This window comes from Chionomys nivalis, chromosome 2 (genome assembly GCF_950005125.1).
Source record: "Chionomys nivalis chromosome 2, mChiNiv1.1, whole genome shotgun sequence".
NCBI lineage: Eukaryota > Metazoa > Chordata > Mammalia > Rodentia > Cricetidae > Chionomys > Chionomys nivalis.
In genome coordinates this window covers 85,427,246-85,443,261 of record NC_080087.1, presented here as the reverse complement: position 1 = coordinate 85,443,261, position 16,016 = coordinate 85,427,246, and the positions used below count along the sequence as shown (strand labels likewise).

Genomic DNA, 16,016 nt, shown 5'->3' with positions numbered 1-16,016 from the left:
AGGCCACAGTCAAGGAGGGTTTTCTTCAGGGGTGCATTTGCTTAGGGAACATGGGAAGTCATAGGGCTAGATAGGGTAGGTGGGCTGGCATCGGCCTCTCCACTCCAGGGAGCTCTCCCTGGGTTGCAATTGTTTTCCCAGCTGTCTGGAACCCTCACACCTGCTTCCTTCCAAGACTGCCGGTGTCTAGCTGGGTGGGCCATTTTCCTCTTGTGACCAGCCGAGCTGCTTGGCACTTGTTACCAACTTCAGTGACAAGTGAAGTTTTTGTTTGTGGCAGTTGTGGCCGTGAGGCTGTTTGCTTGCCTGTCTGCTTCACATCCTGAGTCCTCTCATCAGGAGGGTGAGGCTATGTTAGTCCTACTGGTTGCTGGTCCGCTGAAGGGACTTACCGCTCATCTCTGACCTGTGTTGTCACCACTAAGCCTTTGGTCACTCTGTTCTCTTCAGTCATGCATGAAGCAGGGGGTCCTTCAGGCATGAGAGCCTTTTAGGCACATTCAGGTCCCACTGGATCTGCTTCTGACTGTTCACAGAAGCAAGGTGGGCACAGGATCTCTCTATAAGACTGTGGTGGGTGGTAATGAGGGCTGAGCCACACTGTCCTTTGCCAGCTGGGACCTCTCTCTAGGCTATGTGGTAGCTTCTCATTCTCCAACTGTCATCTCTAGGATCGGGCAGTGCTGCATGTGGCCCTCCGGAACCGCTCTAACACACCCATTTTGGTGGATGGCAGAGACGTGATGCCGGAGGTCAACAAGGTGCTGGAGAAGATGAAGTCTTTCTGCCAGGTAAGCGGATGCTAGCCTAGATGAGCCTTCAGCCACGGGAATCTGGCCCTCCTGCTGCAGCCTCAGGTAGCAGTGACCTGTGTGATTCTCTTCTGAGGCCTAAATTTCCCTTAGGCTCTTTTCAGAGTGAGCACACCCTCTCCATCTGGTGGAGGTCTGGGATTGCAGGGGTGGGAAGGGTCAAACTTGAGGCTTTACGTAATAAGAAAGCACTCTACCAACTGAGCTACATCCCGTGTCCCCCCCCCCTTCCCCAAGCTTATTTACACTAGAAAATAGGTAAAAGTACCCCTGAGTCAGTATCCTGCATGTAACTGCACTATACGGACCCCTTTGTTCGTGTCTCTCTCTCTCTCTCTCTCTCTCTCTCTCTCTCTCTCTCTCTCTCTCTCTCTCTCTCTCTCTCTTTCTCCTTTCTTTCTAGAGCAGAGTCTAACTGTGTAGTCCTGGCTGGCCTGTGTAGACCATTCTGACCTAGGATTCAGAGATCCGCTCACCTCTGCCTTCCTAGTTCTGGGATTAAAGACATGTTACAAGGGCAGTGGTGATGCATGCCTTTAATCCCAGCCCTTGGGAGGCAAAGGCAGATGGATCTCTGAGTTCAAGGCCAGCCTCGTCTATAGAGCGAGTTCTAGGGGCTATATCACACCATACGTAACTAACCTCCTATCGATGTTTATGGGTGTCGGGGAGGCAGTATGGGTTGCCTTAGAGACCAGCTAAATTTACCTCATACTCCATTGTGGCCTCTGTATATCCCTGGGGTAGCCTTACACAGGATGGAAGACGTTACCAAGTCTGGGGTACAAGGGTGATCCTATGGGTGTGTGCCTGTGTGTATGGGTTGGGCATGCTATGAGCGTGATCATCTATCTGATCAGCTGTGATTGTTCTGGGTTTGTGCCAGAAAGCAACAGCTCCCACGTGTGGCTGGCCAAAGTCTGCTTGCCGTGGCCAAGAGCCGTATTCAGACTAGAAAATGACACGGGCATTCATCGTGAAGCCCTGGCAGTCACCTGGGTGCAGGGCTTCCTGGGAGGAGGAAGGCTAGGAATCCCTGGTGGGAGTCTGGATTTCAGAATGTCCCCTAGAGGGCATTCCTAGCCGTCTGCTGTGTGTGGCAGAGTGGACCCAGGTGCTCTGAAGATCCTGTGTATACTCAGGGGCACTGGGTGGTCCCTGTGGGGTTATCTCCAGCGCTCTTGCAGAACGACACTCCCTTACAGCTTCCTGTTGGACTGGCTGACTCAGGATGACCAGGTATTTTTAGTTCAACATGTGCTGCTTCGTCTGGTGGATCATGCCTGTAATCCTAGCACCTAGGAGGCTGAAGTAGGAGGATTGTCAGTCCCTGGCCAGCCTGGGCTACTTGAGGAGACCCTTTCTCCAAAAAAGCCCAATGAACAAGCAAACACTGCTAACCAAGGGCAGTCCCAGTGAGGAATTCTACTTCCCGTGGCTGCTCCTCTCAAAAGTAAACAGTATAGGCAGGCACAGTGGTTCATGCCCATGATCCCAGCAGTGGTGAGGCAGGAGAGTCACAAGGTCAGCACCAGCCTAGGCTGGGTAGTGAGCCCCACAGACCGATCAACCCAAAAGAAAAGCTCGGAGACCAATCAATGTCTGTCAGCCTGTCTGTCTTGATTTTGGAAGTTGAATTCTGAGTCTGGTATGTGACAGACAAGCGCTTGAAGGGAGAAATGCTAACTGTCAGAAGCACTGAATATAGCAGTTAGGCTGACCCAGTTATCAGAATATCACTGTGTGCTCATAAATGTGTGTCATCTGTCAGTTGAAAATTTACAATAAGTTGGGTGGTGATGGTGCACAACTTTAACCCCAGCACTTGGGAAGCAGAGACAGGCGGTTCTCCGTGAGTTCGAGGCCAACCTGGTCTACGGAGTGAGTTCTAGGACAGGCTCCAAAGCTACAGAGAAACCCTGTCTCAAAACCAAAGAGGAACACGTCAAAAACGATTAAAAACTACCATTGTTCATCTGGATTGTCAGTAGCTGTCGCTGCCCTGTCCTGCGGTGCTGTTTATTACATAGTAGGAAGTTACGGAATGGTGTGTGGTGGCCCACGCCTGCCATCCAGAGCTCTGGGGGCTGATGCAGGAAGATGATGATTCTGAGGCCAGCCTGGGTTTCAGTGGTGATGCTATTTCCGAGCAGAAAACAATACAACAACAAAAAGAAATGTCATGTGTTCTAAAGCCCCACGTACATGAAGAAGATTATATTAAAAGGGTGTCTTTCTCATAATTTGTTTGTGTGGAGGGGAGTCCATTGTTTTAGTAAACCTTGATTGAAGTGAGAAGCAGGGGCTGGAGATATATATTATAATGCTATTAAAAATTATTCTTGCCAGGCAGTGGTGGCTCACGTCTTTAATCCCAGCACTTGGAGGCAGACGCTGGTGGGTCTCTGTGAGTTCTAGACCAGCCTGGTCTACAGAGTGAGTTCCAGGATAGCTAGGACTATTACATAGAGAAACCCTGTCTTGAAAAACAAAACAAAAAAACAAAAATAAGTTCTTATACTTACATGTGTTCATTTGTGTGTGAGCATACATGTGGAGGTCAGAGTTCAACTCATGGGACTCAGTTCTCTCACGTGCCCTGTGGTCCCGGGGAATGAACTCAAGGGGTCAGGCTTGGGGGCAAGCGCTCCCGCCATAGAGCTGTCTCACTGGCTGCTGGCTGAAGATGAATTCATTTATACCTTTGCTCCTGAACTCATTTATACCTTTGCTTCTGGGCCCACCGAGATGGGACCACGATGCCACTTGGGGATCTTGTCTTTGACCAGGTGTTTGTGTAACCTGCCTTAGCTCTCTCTGAAGTTTTAACAAAGGATCTTTGTTCATGGAAAGGGTCTGATGTAGCCCGTCCTTCATATGTAGCTGAGGATGACATTGAACTTCTGATCTTCCTTTCTTTGGAGTACTGGAATAACAGGTGTGAGGCACCTTGCCCCGTTTATACAGTGCTGGGGATTAAACCCAGGATCTAGTGCATGCTAGGCCAACCCTCTTGTCAACTGAGCTGTATCCCCAGGCCAACAAAGGGCTTTTTGTTTGTTTAATTTTTGAAATAGGGTTTTTCTGTAGAGAAACATAGACCTGGCTCTCCGGGAACTCATTTTGTAGGTTAGACTCAGAGATCTGCCTGCCTCTTCCTCCCGGGTACTAGGATTAAAGGTTATGCACCATCTAGCCTGGAAACAAAGGGGTTTTAAGAATAGATTTATTTTATTTTTATTGTATGTATATTTGTGTGTCTCTGGGTATGTGCATGGGAGTTCAGGTGCGGGTGCCCATGGAGTCCTTGAAGAGGGTGTCATACTCTGGAACTACAGGTCGTTGTGACCCACCAGTGTGGGTGGTGGGAACTGAACTTGGGATCTCTGCAAGGGCAGTGCATGGGTTTTGTTTTGTGTTTTTGAGATAGGGTCTCTCTGTGTAACCTCGACTGTCCTAGAACTGCTCTGTAGACTGGACTGGCCTTTGCCTCCCAAGCGCTGGGATCATAGGCATGTGCCACCCTGCAGGCTGAGCAGGGCACACTCTGTACTGCAGAGCCATCCCTCCAGCACCAGCAAAGAGCTTTATAATATTTTTTTTTTTTAGTTTTTCAAGACAGGGTTTTTTTGTAGCTTTGGAACCTGTCCTGTCCAGGCTGGCCTCAAACTCACAGAGATCTACCTGGCCCTGCCTCTGCCTCCCGAGTGCTGGGATTAAAGGCGTGTGCCGCCGCCACCACCGAGCTGTTTTATAGTATTTTTATCTTCATCTTTTTGCTGTGCTTTTGGGAGTTTCGTGTATTTGATCTTCTACATAGCACCACTTTGTGTTTCTATGATGATTTTTTTTTTAAATCTAAGAACCCTGGGAATTTTTTTCTTTCTCTTTTTTTTTTCTTTAAAGATTTTATTTATTTATTATGTATACAGTGTTCTGTCTGTATGTGTATGCCTGCAGGCCAGAAGAGGGTACCAGTCTCATTATATATGTTTGTGAGCCACCATGTGGTTGCTGGGAATTGAACTCAGGACCTCTGGAAGAGCAGCCAGTGCCCTTAACTGCTGAACCATCTCCCTAGTCTCTAATTTTGTTTTTTTCAAGACAGGGTTTCTTTGTGTAGCACTGACTGTCCTGGAACTCTCTGTAGACCATGCTGGCCTCAAACTTACTGAGGTCCACCTGCCTCTGCCTCCCTAGGGCTGAGATTACAGGGGTGTACCACTAAGTCTGACCTACAAAAATTATTTTCCCTACAGCTTTCAGTGATATTTTTCCTGCCCTTTCTTTAAACCTATACCAGCAGCTGCTTCTAGATAGTATAATCTTTTTTTAGGGTTTCACTTACTCTTTTTTTTTTTTTTTTTTGGTTTTTCGAGACAGGGTTTCTCTGTAGTTTTGGAGCCTGTCCTGGAACTAGCTCTTGCAGACCAGGCTGGTCTCGAACTCACAAAGATCCGCCTGCCTCTGCCTCCCAAGTGCTGGGATTAAAGGCGTGCGCCACCACCGCCCGGCGTTTCACTTACTCTTAAAAGTTTTCTATCAAAATGTTAGGTTTGTTTCTTTATGGACGGTGTCAGGATAGTCCAGCCTCCCAAGTGCTGGAATTATCGGCATGAGCTACCATATCCAGTTTGTTATTTTATGTATTTTGCCTGTGTGTACTTCAGCGTAGTGTGTATATATGCATACAGTGTTCAGAGGCTAGAAGAGACTGTTAGATTCCCTGGAACTAGGATTACACTTGTGTGAGGCTGCCATGTGGGTACTGGGAGCTGAACCGGGTCCTCTGGAAGAGCAGTCAGTGCTCAACTGCTGAGCCCTCTCTCCAGTCCTTTGTTCAAGTTTTGACTAGAATCATATCCTATGACTTGCATTAGTTCAATGATAGGTCATTGTTTGGTAATCACCAGAACTTGGCATACAGAGGGTTGGCGTGGCTATTTTACTTGGTGTCTCTGGATCAAAAGTTAGGGGGCAGTTTTACCTGCATTGTTTTGTTTTGGGGGCTCTGTTGAAGTGGTAATCATGCACTGTTGGCCCATGCTGCTGTTTTTTTTTTTTTTTTTTAAATATTTATTATGTATACAACATTCTGTCTGTGTGTATGCCTGCTAGCCAGAAGAGGGCACCAGACCAGATGGTTATGAGCCACCATGTGGTTGCTGGGAATTGAACTCAGGACCTTTGGAAGAGGAGGCAATGCTCTTAACCTCTGAGCCATCTCTCCAGCCCCCCCTTTTTTTTTTTTTTTAAATACATGCTGCTGTTTTTTGAAGGTGTCAGTTCTGGAAGATTCTCTCTGTGAATTTGGTTGGTACTGCTTGTTGGAAGGAATCCTCAGTTCCTTTCCCTTAGTCACAGGGCTGGGTGTCCAGATGTGGTACGTGGGCTCTTTAAAGATTTCTTTATTATATATACAATATTCTGCCTGCATGTATGCCTGAAGTTGGCCAGAAGAGGGCACCAGTTCTCACTACAGATGGCTGTGAGCCACCATGTGGTTGCTGGGAATTGAACTCAGGACCTCTGGAAGAGCAGTCAGTGCTCTTAACTGATGAGAGATCTTTCCAGCCTGGTAGGTGGACTCTTTAAAGAGAGAAATTGGAGAGCTGAAGAGATGCTTCCATGGTTTAAAGCACTGCCTGCTCTTGCAGAGGAGCTCAGTTTGATTACCAGCGGCCAGATGGCAGCTCACAACCCTCTGTAACTCTAGCTCTGGGGGATTGATCAGATGCCCTCTTCTGGCCTCCACAGACAAAGTATGCGTGTGACATGCAGATGTATGTACATGCAGGCTAAACCTCATGCACGTAAGTTGAAAGAATAACTCGATGTGAGGAGGGGGTCAGAGCAGCGCTGAAGCTTTAGGTTGTTAGGCCTAAGCTTCCCATCCACACGGGATCATTTTTACTGTATCTTTGTGGGTCGCAGGCCTAGCAATCAGTCAGGAGGCTGAAGCAGAGGGGTTGCCAGTACAAGATCAGCCTGGGCTGTGTATGGATATCGTAAGATTCTGTGTCAGAACCATACGGGCTAGGGATTTAACTCAGTAGTAGAGTTCTTGCCTAGTATGTGCAAGGCCTAAGTGTGTAGCAAGCAAAAGTTTAAAAGCAGTGAGCAGATAACAAATTGACAAATGGGGTGTTTACAACATCCCGAAGAACAGCTGGAGTCACCTGATTGGTTGAGCAAGCAAAGCAACATCATCAAAGCAGGTGCTTGCAGCAATGACAGGGGAAGCTCTGCTGAAGCGGGGCAGCTAGTGTGGCAGAGTGAGAGACTTCAGAACATTCCGGCTCTTTGTAGGCCTTTTGCTTTTACTTGTGTATGTGTGTGTGTTTGAGTGCCTGTGTGTGTGTATATGCACCATGTGCGTGCTTGGTGCCCATGGAGGTCAGAAGAGGGTATCAGATCCCTGGAACTGGAGTTACAGGTGGCTGTGAGACACCATTTGGGTACTGGAAACTGAACCTGAGTCCTCTGTAAGAGCAGCCCATGGAGCTGTCTCTCTAGCCCCGTGCAGACAAAACAGCCCTGTTTGTCCCAAGTCTGTGGAAATAGCCTGTAACAGTGTGCCAGGATAACGTGTGTCCTGGAGCATGACAGGGATCTGTTGCTGTGGCTTCCAGAGGCTCCTGAGAGGGCCTACAAGATATCTATCATCGAGGCAGAATGACCAGAAGTGGTGGTGTTTCTGAGCTGTGGCCTCTCCGTGTGCATTGGGCTAATCGTATCTTCTGGTTCTATGCCAGCGGGTCCGGAGCGGTGAATGGAAGGGGTACACCGGCAAACCCATCACAGATATCATCAACATCGGCATCGGAGGCTCTGACCTGGTAAATAGCGCCCAGCTCACCTTGGGAAAGGGTGAAGGGAGGGAGGAGTCACTCCTTAGAGCCTTGTCCTCGCTTCCTGCAGGGACCTCTCATGGTGACTGAAGCTCTCAAGCCCTACTCCTCAGGAGGTCCCCGCATCTGGTTTGTCTCTAACATCGATGGAACCCACATTGCCAAAACATTGGCCTGCCTGACGCCCGAGTCTTCCCTGTTTATAATTGCCTCCAAGGTATGGCGCTGGGGGTGGGGAGGACAGGCGGATTGCCCTGGGCAGTGGAGTGTCAGGACCGGTTCTGTGTGAATGGTGCTTTGTCTGGCACCAAAAGCAGTTTCCCTAATAAAAGCCGGACCCTGTTCAGTTTGGACCCTTGTCATGGGCCATAGCCACTTACTTCATGTGCTCTCTGCCCTGTCTCTGTGTGTGTCTGTGTGTGTGTGCGTGCTCACTGCTGACTGAACTCGGGGTCTTACACATGCTAGGCAGCTCCTCTACTATTGAACCACGTACCCAGCTAGTCTTCACTCTGTAGCCCAGGGACACCTTGAACTTTAGATCCTTCTGCCTCAGCTGCTCAAATAGTGTGTAGACAGGTCCTTGTCCTAATACAACATGTCTCTGATACGCCTTTCTTTATTCTTTTATTCTTTTTTTTTTTTGTTGGGGGGGTGGTTGACACAGGGTTTCTTGGTGTATCTCTGGCTGCCCTGGAACTTGCTCTGTAGACCAGGCTGACCTCGAACTCGGAGATCTGTCTGCCTAGGCCTCCTGATAATACTTTCTTAGCAGATCCATCTTTTACCTTCTTTCCGTCCGCCCCCATCAACACACTTTCCCTCCTCACCCTCCCCTTTCAGGGTCTTGAGATAAGGTCTTTTCTAGCTGAATGTCATTCTCTCTCACAGCCTCCTAAGCACTGGGAATGCAGGTGTGGGCCACCACACCTTCATGTTGTGCCTTTCTGATTTCAGAGCCCAGGCCCGAGAACGTAACAGTTTGTTTATTATTCTTTATGCCTCATATACTCTAATACACACAAAATAATAAAGAGTTTATCGGAGAGTCAGCAAGATGGTTCAGCAGGTAAAGGGGCTTGCTGCTAAGCCTGATGACCTGAGTTTGATCCTGGGTCCTGTATGGTGGAGAGAAATACAAAAGTTGTCCTCTCGGGGCTGGAGAGATGGCTCAGAGGTTAAGAGCATTGCCTGCTCTTTCAAAGGTCCTGAGTTCAATTCCCAGCAACCACATGGTGGCTCACAACCATCTGTAATGGGGTCTGGTGCCCTCTTCTGGCCTGTAGGCATACACACAGAATATTGTATACATAATAAATAAATAAATTAATAAATTAATTAATTAAAAAAAAAGTTGTCCTCTCATTTCCACCACATGTGCCCAGGCACTGTCGTGCCTACACACAAACACGTATGGACACTAGATAAAACCGAAAAGTAGAATTCCATCTGAACTGTGAGATCCAGGGTAGACTGAACTGGAGAGAGCTCAATATGCTCAGCCCCTCCCCTGGGAGATGCCTGACCTTCAGGATTTGGGTTCTGGGTAGGGTTTGGATGGGGTCCTTCCTTCCCTGCATGTGAACTGTGAAAATTAAGGCTGCTGCTGCACGTAGCTGTGACGGTGTGTTTGCAGATGCCTGGATGCCTGTAGTGAGCACTGCGACTGTGTGTTTGCAGATGCCTGTAGTCAGCGCTGTGACAGTGTGTTTGCGGATGCCTGTAGTCAGCGCTGTGACTGTGTGTTTGCAGATGCCTGTAGTCAGCGCTGTGACAGTGTGTTTGCGGATGCCTGTAGTCAGTGCACTGATGGTGTTTGCCGATGTCTATAGTCAGTGCACTGACGGTGTGTTTGTGGATGCCTGTAGTCAGTGCACTGACCATGTGTTTGCAGATGCCTGTAGTCAGTACACTGATGGTGTCTTGGTGTGTTTGCGGATGTCTGTAGTCTTGCTGATGTGCTGAGCAGTCTCCAGTGTGGTCTTGCTGCCGACCCTGAACTGGGCTGAACTGCTCACGATCTCTTGCAGACCTTCACCACCCAGGAGACCATCACTAATGCAGAGACAGCGAAGGAGTGGTTTCTCATGTCGGCCAAGGATGTGAGTGGGCAGTGGGGTGGGTGTCCTACTGGTGGGGGGGTGCAGTGCCTGTCCTACGTTCCTTCTCTTCCTGCGTTCCCCTCCCTCCCTCGATAGCCCTCTCTCCTAAAGGTGGAAGTGGGAGTCAGCCTTTTTGACTCCTTTATTTATAGCTTTGTTTTTCTGCCCCACGCACAAGTAGAACCTGCTCAAACTAGCCAAGAGCCCTTTTTTTTCATTCATTTTATTCATTTTCAATAGTTTCTATACTGTGACTGATGATCCTTCTTCTTTTTTTTTTTTTTTTTCTTTCTTGAGGGGAAGGGGTTTGAGACATGGTTTCTCTGTAATTTTGAAGCCTGTCCTGGAAATTGCTGGCCTCAAACTCGGAGATCCTCCTGCTTCTGCCTCCTGAGTGCTGGGATTAAAGGTGTGTGCCACACCTCTGCCCAGCCAGGGATCCTTTCTTTAAGTCCCTTGGCCCTTTGAATCATCTCTGCTCCCAGGGACCACACCCATTTTACATGGGAGCGGAATCATTTACTCCTTGGCTGTGTGTGGATGGGCAGGCCGGTCTGTGGACCTTATTCAACTTTTTTGTTGTTTGTTGGTTTGTGCAGGAGCTTGCTGTGTAGTCCAGACAGTTCTTCAACTACTGAGTGTTAGGATTACAATCACGTTCCACCGTGTTCCTGCTCTCTTGACCTTGACCTTTTGTGGGTTCCTCTAACATCCTCAGGGCCTAAGTGAGAGAACAGTCAATCCCAGTAGGATCAGGCTTTTTCTCCACCTTGGGTGGCCCCTCTGGCATGGGTTTGCTATAATGTGCTTCTATCTCTTGTAGCCATCTGCAGTTGCAAAGCACTTTGTGGCCCTGTCTACGAACACAGTAAGTGTCCCTGTGGTGTCCTGCATGACCTCATGAGGTAGCCCAGTTCCTGATTCAGGGCCGCATCATGGCTGGGTTGCTGCATAGATGGTTCACTGAGAGTCAGTGGGATCATGAGGTCCCCACCCGTCTCCTATGAGCACCCCAGCCCTCGGCACCCTCAAACGTGTCTCTCCCTACATGGGATGTGCAGGGTAGATCTCTCTTCTCACTAAAGCTGTTAGGCCTGGTAAATTGATGTGCTTTTTGGTTTTTTGTTGCTTTTTTTAAAAAAAAAAAAAACTTACTTGATTTTATGTGTATGAGTGTTTTGCATATATGTCTGCATTGCATGCATGCAAGGTGCCCACAGAGGTCAGAAGAAAGGCCTTAGTTTTCTTTTTTTTTTTTTTTTTTTTTAAGTTTTTCGAGACAGGGTTTCTCTGTGGTTTTGGAGCCTGTCCTGGAACTAGCTCTTGTAGACCAGGCTGGTCTCGAACTCAGAGATCCACCTGCCTCTGCCTCCCAAATGCTGGGATTAAAGGCGTGCGCCACCACCGCCCGGCCAAGGCCTTAGTTTTCTAGAACTATAGTTGGGGATGGTTGTGACTCACCCTACTGGGACTTGAACCTGGGTCCTCTTTAAGAACAAGTGCTCTTAACCACTGAACCATCTTGCCAGCCCTGGGTATAATTTTTTTTTTTTTTTTTTTCCCCTGAGACAGGGTTTCTCTGTGAAATAGTTTTGCTGTCCTGGAACTCACTATGTAGACCAGGCTGGCCTGGAACTCAGAGATCTGCCTGCCTCTGCCTCTTGACTGCTGGAATTAAAGGTGTGAGCTCCCACTGCCAATGTTTTGGTTTTTCAAGACAAGGTGTCTCGGAGTAACAGCCCTAGCTGTCCTGGAACCAGCTCTGTAGACCAGGCTGACTTTGAACTCACAGATATCCGCCTGCCTCTGCCTCTTCAGTGCTGGGATTAAAGGCACGTACCACCATCGCCTGTCAGTGTAATTTTTTTTAATTAATTTTTTTATTGAGTGTGTGTGTGTCTGTACATGGTATGTATGTATGGCCACACATGTTACAGTGGAGGTCAGAGGATACTTGTGGAGTGTCCTGCTTTTTCCATGTGAGTTCTTTGGGTCAGACTCAGATCTCCAGGCTTATACAGTGAGCCATCTTGCTAACCTTGGAGACGAACTTTTTTGACAGGGCTTGACTGGATGGCCTCACTCACAGAGCTCCACCTACCTCTGCTTCCTGAGAGCTGGGATTAATGCATCATTTGCTGCATTGCCTGGCATGACTTTTTTTTATATATGATTCATTTTATGGTTGATTATGTGTATGTGTGTGTATTGTGTGTTTTGGGGGGCATGGATATGAGTGTGCATGACGTAAGGATGATCTCAAAGAGGGCTTTGGAACAGGACTTACAGTTGGTTATGAGCTGCGTGATACCTGTGTTAAGAGCCAAGCTCAGGTCTTAACGCAGAGCAGTATGTGCTCCTGACTGCTGCCACGTGGCTCCTGGGCGCCCCCAGGTGTGGCCTTTTGTTCCGGCCAAGGATTATGTGAGGTGGTGCTAATGGGATTAGAGCCAGCTCTGCTGGCTCACAGTTGACCTGGCCTTGAGCCTATATGAGGTAGGGGACACTCAGCATGGCTCTCTGCCGTGTGGCGGTGCTGTAGCTGGGAACCACGAACCTCACCTAGGTCCTTCTGACCATCCTTTGCCACCCCTCCTACCCACTTCAGCCTCCACTAGTACCAAGAGGGCAGGGGACCAGGCAGATGTCTGAAGGCTGCTAACCAGCACCTTGTCTGACCTCAGCCTGCAGCGCTCACACTGTCAGTGGACATCTCTTCTAAGGAGCTATGTGGGGCAGCCGGCTTTGGCTGTCTGAGGGTCTCAGCACCTGAGAACAAGACTGGTCTCCTTAGGGAACCCTCAGATGGCATCAGCTTCAAAGAGGGAAGGCTAGGTAGTGGTCCAGGCTTCATTGTCTAGCCTGGGGGATGGCCTCTGGGTCTGAGTACCTGATGTTGAAGGCAGGGTGTGGGGGATGGTTCCCTGATGTTTGTGGTTCTTAGACACCAAGAGGCGGTGGTCTAGCGCAAGGCCCCTGGCGCGCTGGAGGTGAGCTGGCTTGGTGTCTGCTCCATCCTGCATCTCCTGCTCTTGTCTCTCTAACAGATGCTTCCTGACCTTTCTCCCTTTGTGCTTTCCAGACCAAAGTGAAGGAGTTCGGAATTGACCCTCAAAACATGTTCGAGTTCTGGGATGTAAGTAAGGCCCTTCCTGTGCTGTGTGCTTGGCGTGTCCTTAGCCGAGTCCTGGCCGTTGAGCCGACCGGAGGGCCTGTGAGGTCAGGTCAGCATTTCTTGAGCACTTGCTGCATGTCTTGTCACTTTGGGAAAGGCAGAGAGGCCCTTGGGAGGCTCCCGGCCTAGAGGGAGAAGCGATACTCTCCTGGGCGCCTTCCAACAGCACCCACTGTGAGGTAACCAGAGCTACCTCTGCCCTCTTGATTAGCCGAGGTGAGTTATTCTCAGGCATGACCTTTCTCCAGGCTGCGGTGGCGGCAGTCTATAAAGGCCAAAGGGCAGGGCGAGGCAGGTCCTGGGACCTGGTAGTGTGGGGAGAGACCCACTGGAGACTGCAGGAGCAGTTGGAGTGCGTGGGGAGGTGTCAGGGAGGAGGCATTAGACCTGGGATCTAGGCATGCCAGGCCAGGGCAGCTTGCACAGCAAACCCCCATTTCAAACGGTAGAGCCACATGCAGGTCATGCAGTAGGACTCACCGGGAGGCAGACTTGACACCGGAAACTGGCCTGGCAGCTTGCCCGAGCACAGCAGACGGTGGGGAAGGCTATGAAAGCCTGAGTGCAGTGCTCCTATGGGTACAGAGGGTGCCCTGAGGGTGTGGTGGCTGTGGTCGGGCAGAGGCACACACTCTGTCTAACGTGTCCAGAGTACCCCTGAGAAAGTGTCGCCCTTTGGGACATCTCCCTGCCTTTTTCTTGGTGGCATCATTAGCCAGTGGGTATCTTTGTTTCGAAAGTTCTAAAATACCCTTTAAATTAAATGAATAAATAAAAGTTTGTGTTTAGTGCCTAGGATCTGCACATACTAAACCAGCACTCTACTACTGAGCTGCTGCCCGTCCCCGTTCAAATGATTTTTGAGACAGGGTCTCTGTGTAGCAGTGCTAACTTGTAACTCACCATGTAGCTCAGGCTAGCCTTGAATTTGTGATCCTCTTGGCCTTAGCCTCCCAAGTGCTTAGATTATAGGCATGTGCAGCCACAGTTGGCTGAAAAGCTTTTGCCTACCCATCTCTAGGGGAGAATGAAGCTCCATGTCCCAGCCATCTACTGTGCATGGGTTACTCCTGTCTAGATGGGACCAGCTGTGCACCGTCCTGGACACACATCCTGTGGTTCAGATGAGGGACCCCTTTGGGAAACTGCAGCTTCTAACGAATGCTGCCTGCCTGATAAGAGAGGAGGGGCCTTTCCCTACCTCCTTACTTAGGCTTTGGCACCTGGGCAAAGTGGGTGTCCTCTGCTTGCCATAGAGCGGCGCTCATTGTCACTGCCCAGTGTACAGAAAGTTGATGGAATGTGACTTGCAGGCAAGGTCGAAGAGTGGCAGTTAGGTGCAGGGAGCAGGAGTCCAGGGCCAGCAGTGACGGCATTGGAGGCCTCGTGGATCAGACCACACGTAGCCAATACCCCCGCAGCATGAGAAGGGATGTGGGTAGATACTGCTGAATGGAGATGATGTCTGAGGAGCCCCGGAGGAGGCTGTGTGAAGAGTCTGGAGTTAGTCTCTCGGGTGAGATAAAGAGACAGCAGGTTAGGCAGTGGAGGGCAGCACTTCCTGCAAGGCCAGGCCTCAAGTCGGGTGCAGTACAGGTATGTGTGAATGATGAGGCTCAGTCCGCCTAGTGTGTCTGACATCTGGACCCAGCAGAGGTAAGCTGGTAAGCTGTAAAGTCTCGGGGTCCCAGCTCAATTCCAGCTTCAGAGAACTAATTTTGCCATCTGAGGCTTGACATTTGCAAGTGATCTCTCCTCAGGTATGTATGATGGAGGCTGTAAGGTGTGTACGCTGTCACTGCGAAGGTCTGAATGGGGGTGAGGACAGGTACAGGTGCAATTAGAGGACATGCTGGGACAAAGAAAAGTGTAAGTGTAGCTGTGACATCAGCTAGGTATGGTGGCACAGCTCAGTAATCCCAGGAGGCTGAGACAGAAGGATCACAAGTTCGGCCTGGGCTACATAGTGAGTTCTGGGCCTTTGTTTTAAACGACCTATATTTCTAACAATTGAGATCTGAAGTCAAGGTCATGTGACCTTGGCCGAGCTATGTAGGAAGAGGGCTTGATTGTCCCAGACATACACATATTAGGGTCTCTGGTGGCTTCTGAAAAGTGAGGGTTGGAGAGTAGTTAACTGAGTGCTCGGGTGAGGTGAACCCAGGTTCTCAGCATCCTTGTCAGCCCTTCCGTTCTTTGGGTGTGTCGGGTGGGATGTGAGAAGAGCAAGAGAGGAGAGATGGTAAAAGTGAGGCCTGGGGCGGCTGGCCGGGTCAAACACTGAGGACCTGTGTCTTTAGGGTGCACCTTGAGAGACTCGTGAAACATAAAGGTCGGGGGACCCGGTTCTTCACAGAGAATGTGCTAGCTAAGGCCCAAGTCGAACGCTGGCAGGTAGCATCTGTGTGTGGTCGAGTCTATTAGATGTGGTCTCGTGGCTGAGGTCTCAGGAGTCGGAATTGGACAAAAGTGTGTGTGACTGCCAGGCTAGACACATGGAGGTAGAACTGACTTGGTCGAGCATGGACATTGAAGCTAAAGGTGCGGGGGAGGGAAACAGTCCAGGCCCTGGGTTCAGCCCCCAGGATCACAGGAAATGGGAGGAAAGCAGGAGCAGATGGAGCTGAGTCTCCCGAACAGGCACCGAAGTGCTGCGATTGAAGCCAGGCCTGACTGTAATTAGGTAACATTCAAACAGTTGTGGTAGTACTCAGGTAGGTGGGCTAGGCCGTCCATCCAGAAGGCACTGAAGCCAGACCCTTGCGGGTGTGTGCAGTAAGATGGGCAGGCGAGGTTGCTAAGAGACAGGTTTGTACACCCTGGTCTCCCAGGTAAGGTACAGAAGAGGCAGCTGAGGTCAGGCCCAGGCTGGGATCCCAAGTCTGCTGGCCTTGGCCAAGCACAGTGGGAGTTTTTGTGTGGCGTAGTCTGCAGAGCCGGCAGAGGTAGGTTGATGCAGTTAGTCGTTAAATCCTTCCTTGGGTCTGGCAAGTCGAGCAAAATAGGCAGAGGCCATCTGTCAGGTGAGGCCTCAGGCAAAGAATTGGATGTTTGGGATGCTGGGGAAACGAAGTAA

The 16,016-nt window shown here is 49.7% G+C and overlaps 1 protein-coding gene across 1 annotated transcript in view; it reads left to right on the top strand.

The window, feature by feature from the left end:
* Window positions 1–16,016, top strand: part of Gpi (glucose-6-phosphate isomerase) — a 29,090-nt gene that overhangs the window by 2,151 nt on the left and 10,923 nt on the right. The window contains exons 4-9 of the mRNA XM_057753680.1: window positions 672–791; window positions 7,568–7,651; window positions 7,734–7,880; window positions 9,694–9,765; window positions 10,589–10,633; window positions 12,848–12,901. Of these exons, the coding sequence (XP_057609663.1) occupies window positions 672–791; window positions 7,568–7,651; window positions 7,734–7,880; window positions 9,694–9,765; window positions 10,589–10,633; window positions 12,848–12,901 (522 nt within the window). The remainder of the gene's footprint in view (window positions 1–671; window positions 792–7,567; window positions 7,652–7,733; window positions 7,881–9,693; window positions 9,766–10,588; window positions 10,634–12,847; window positions 12,902–16,016) is intronic.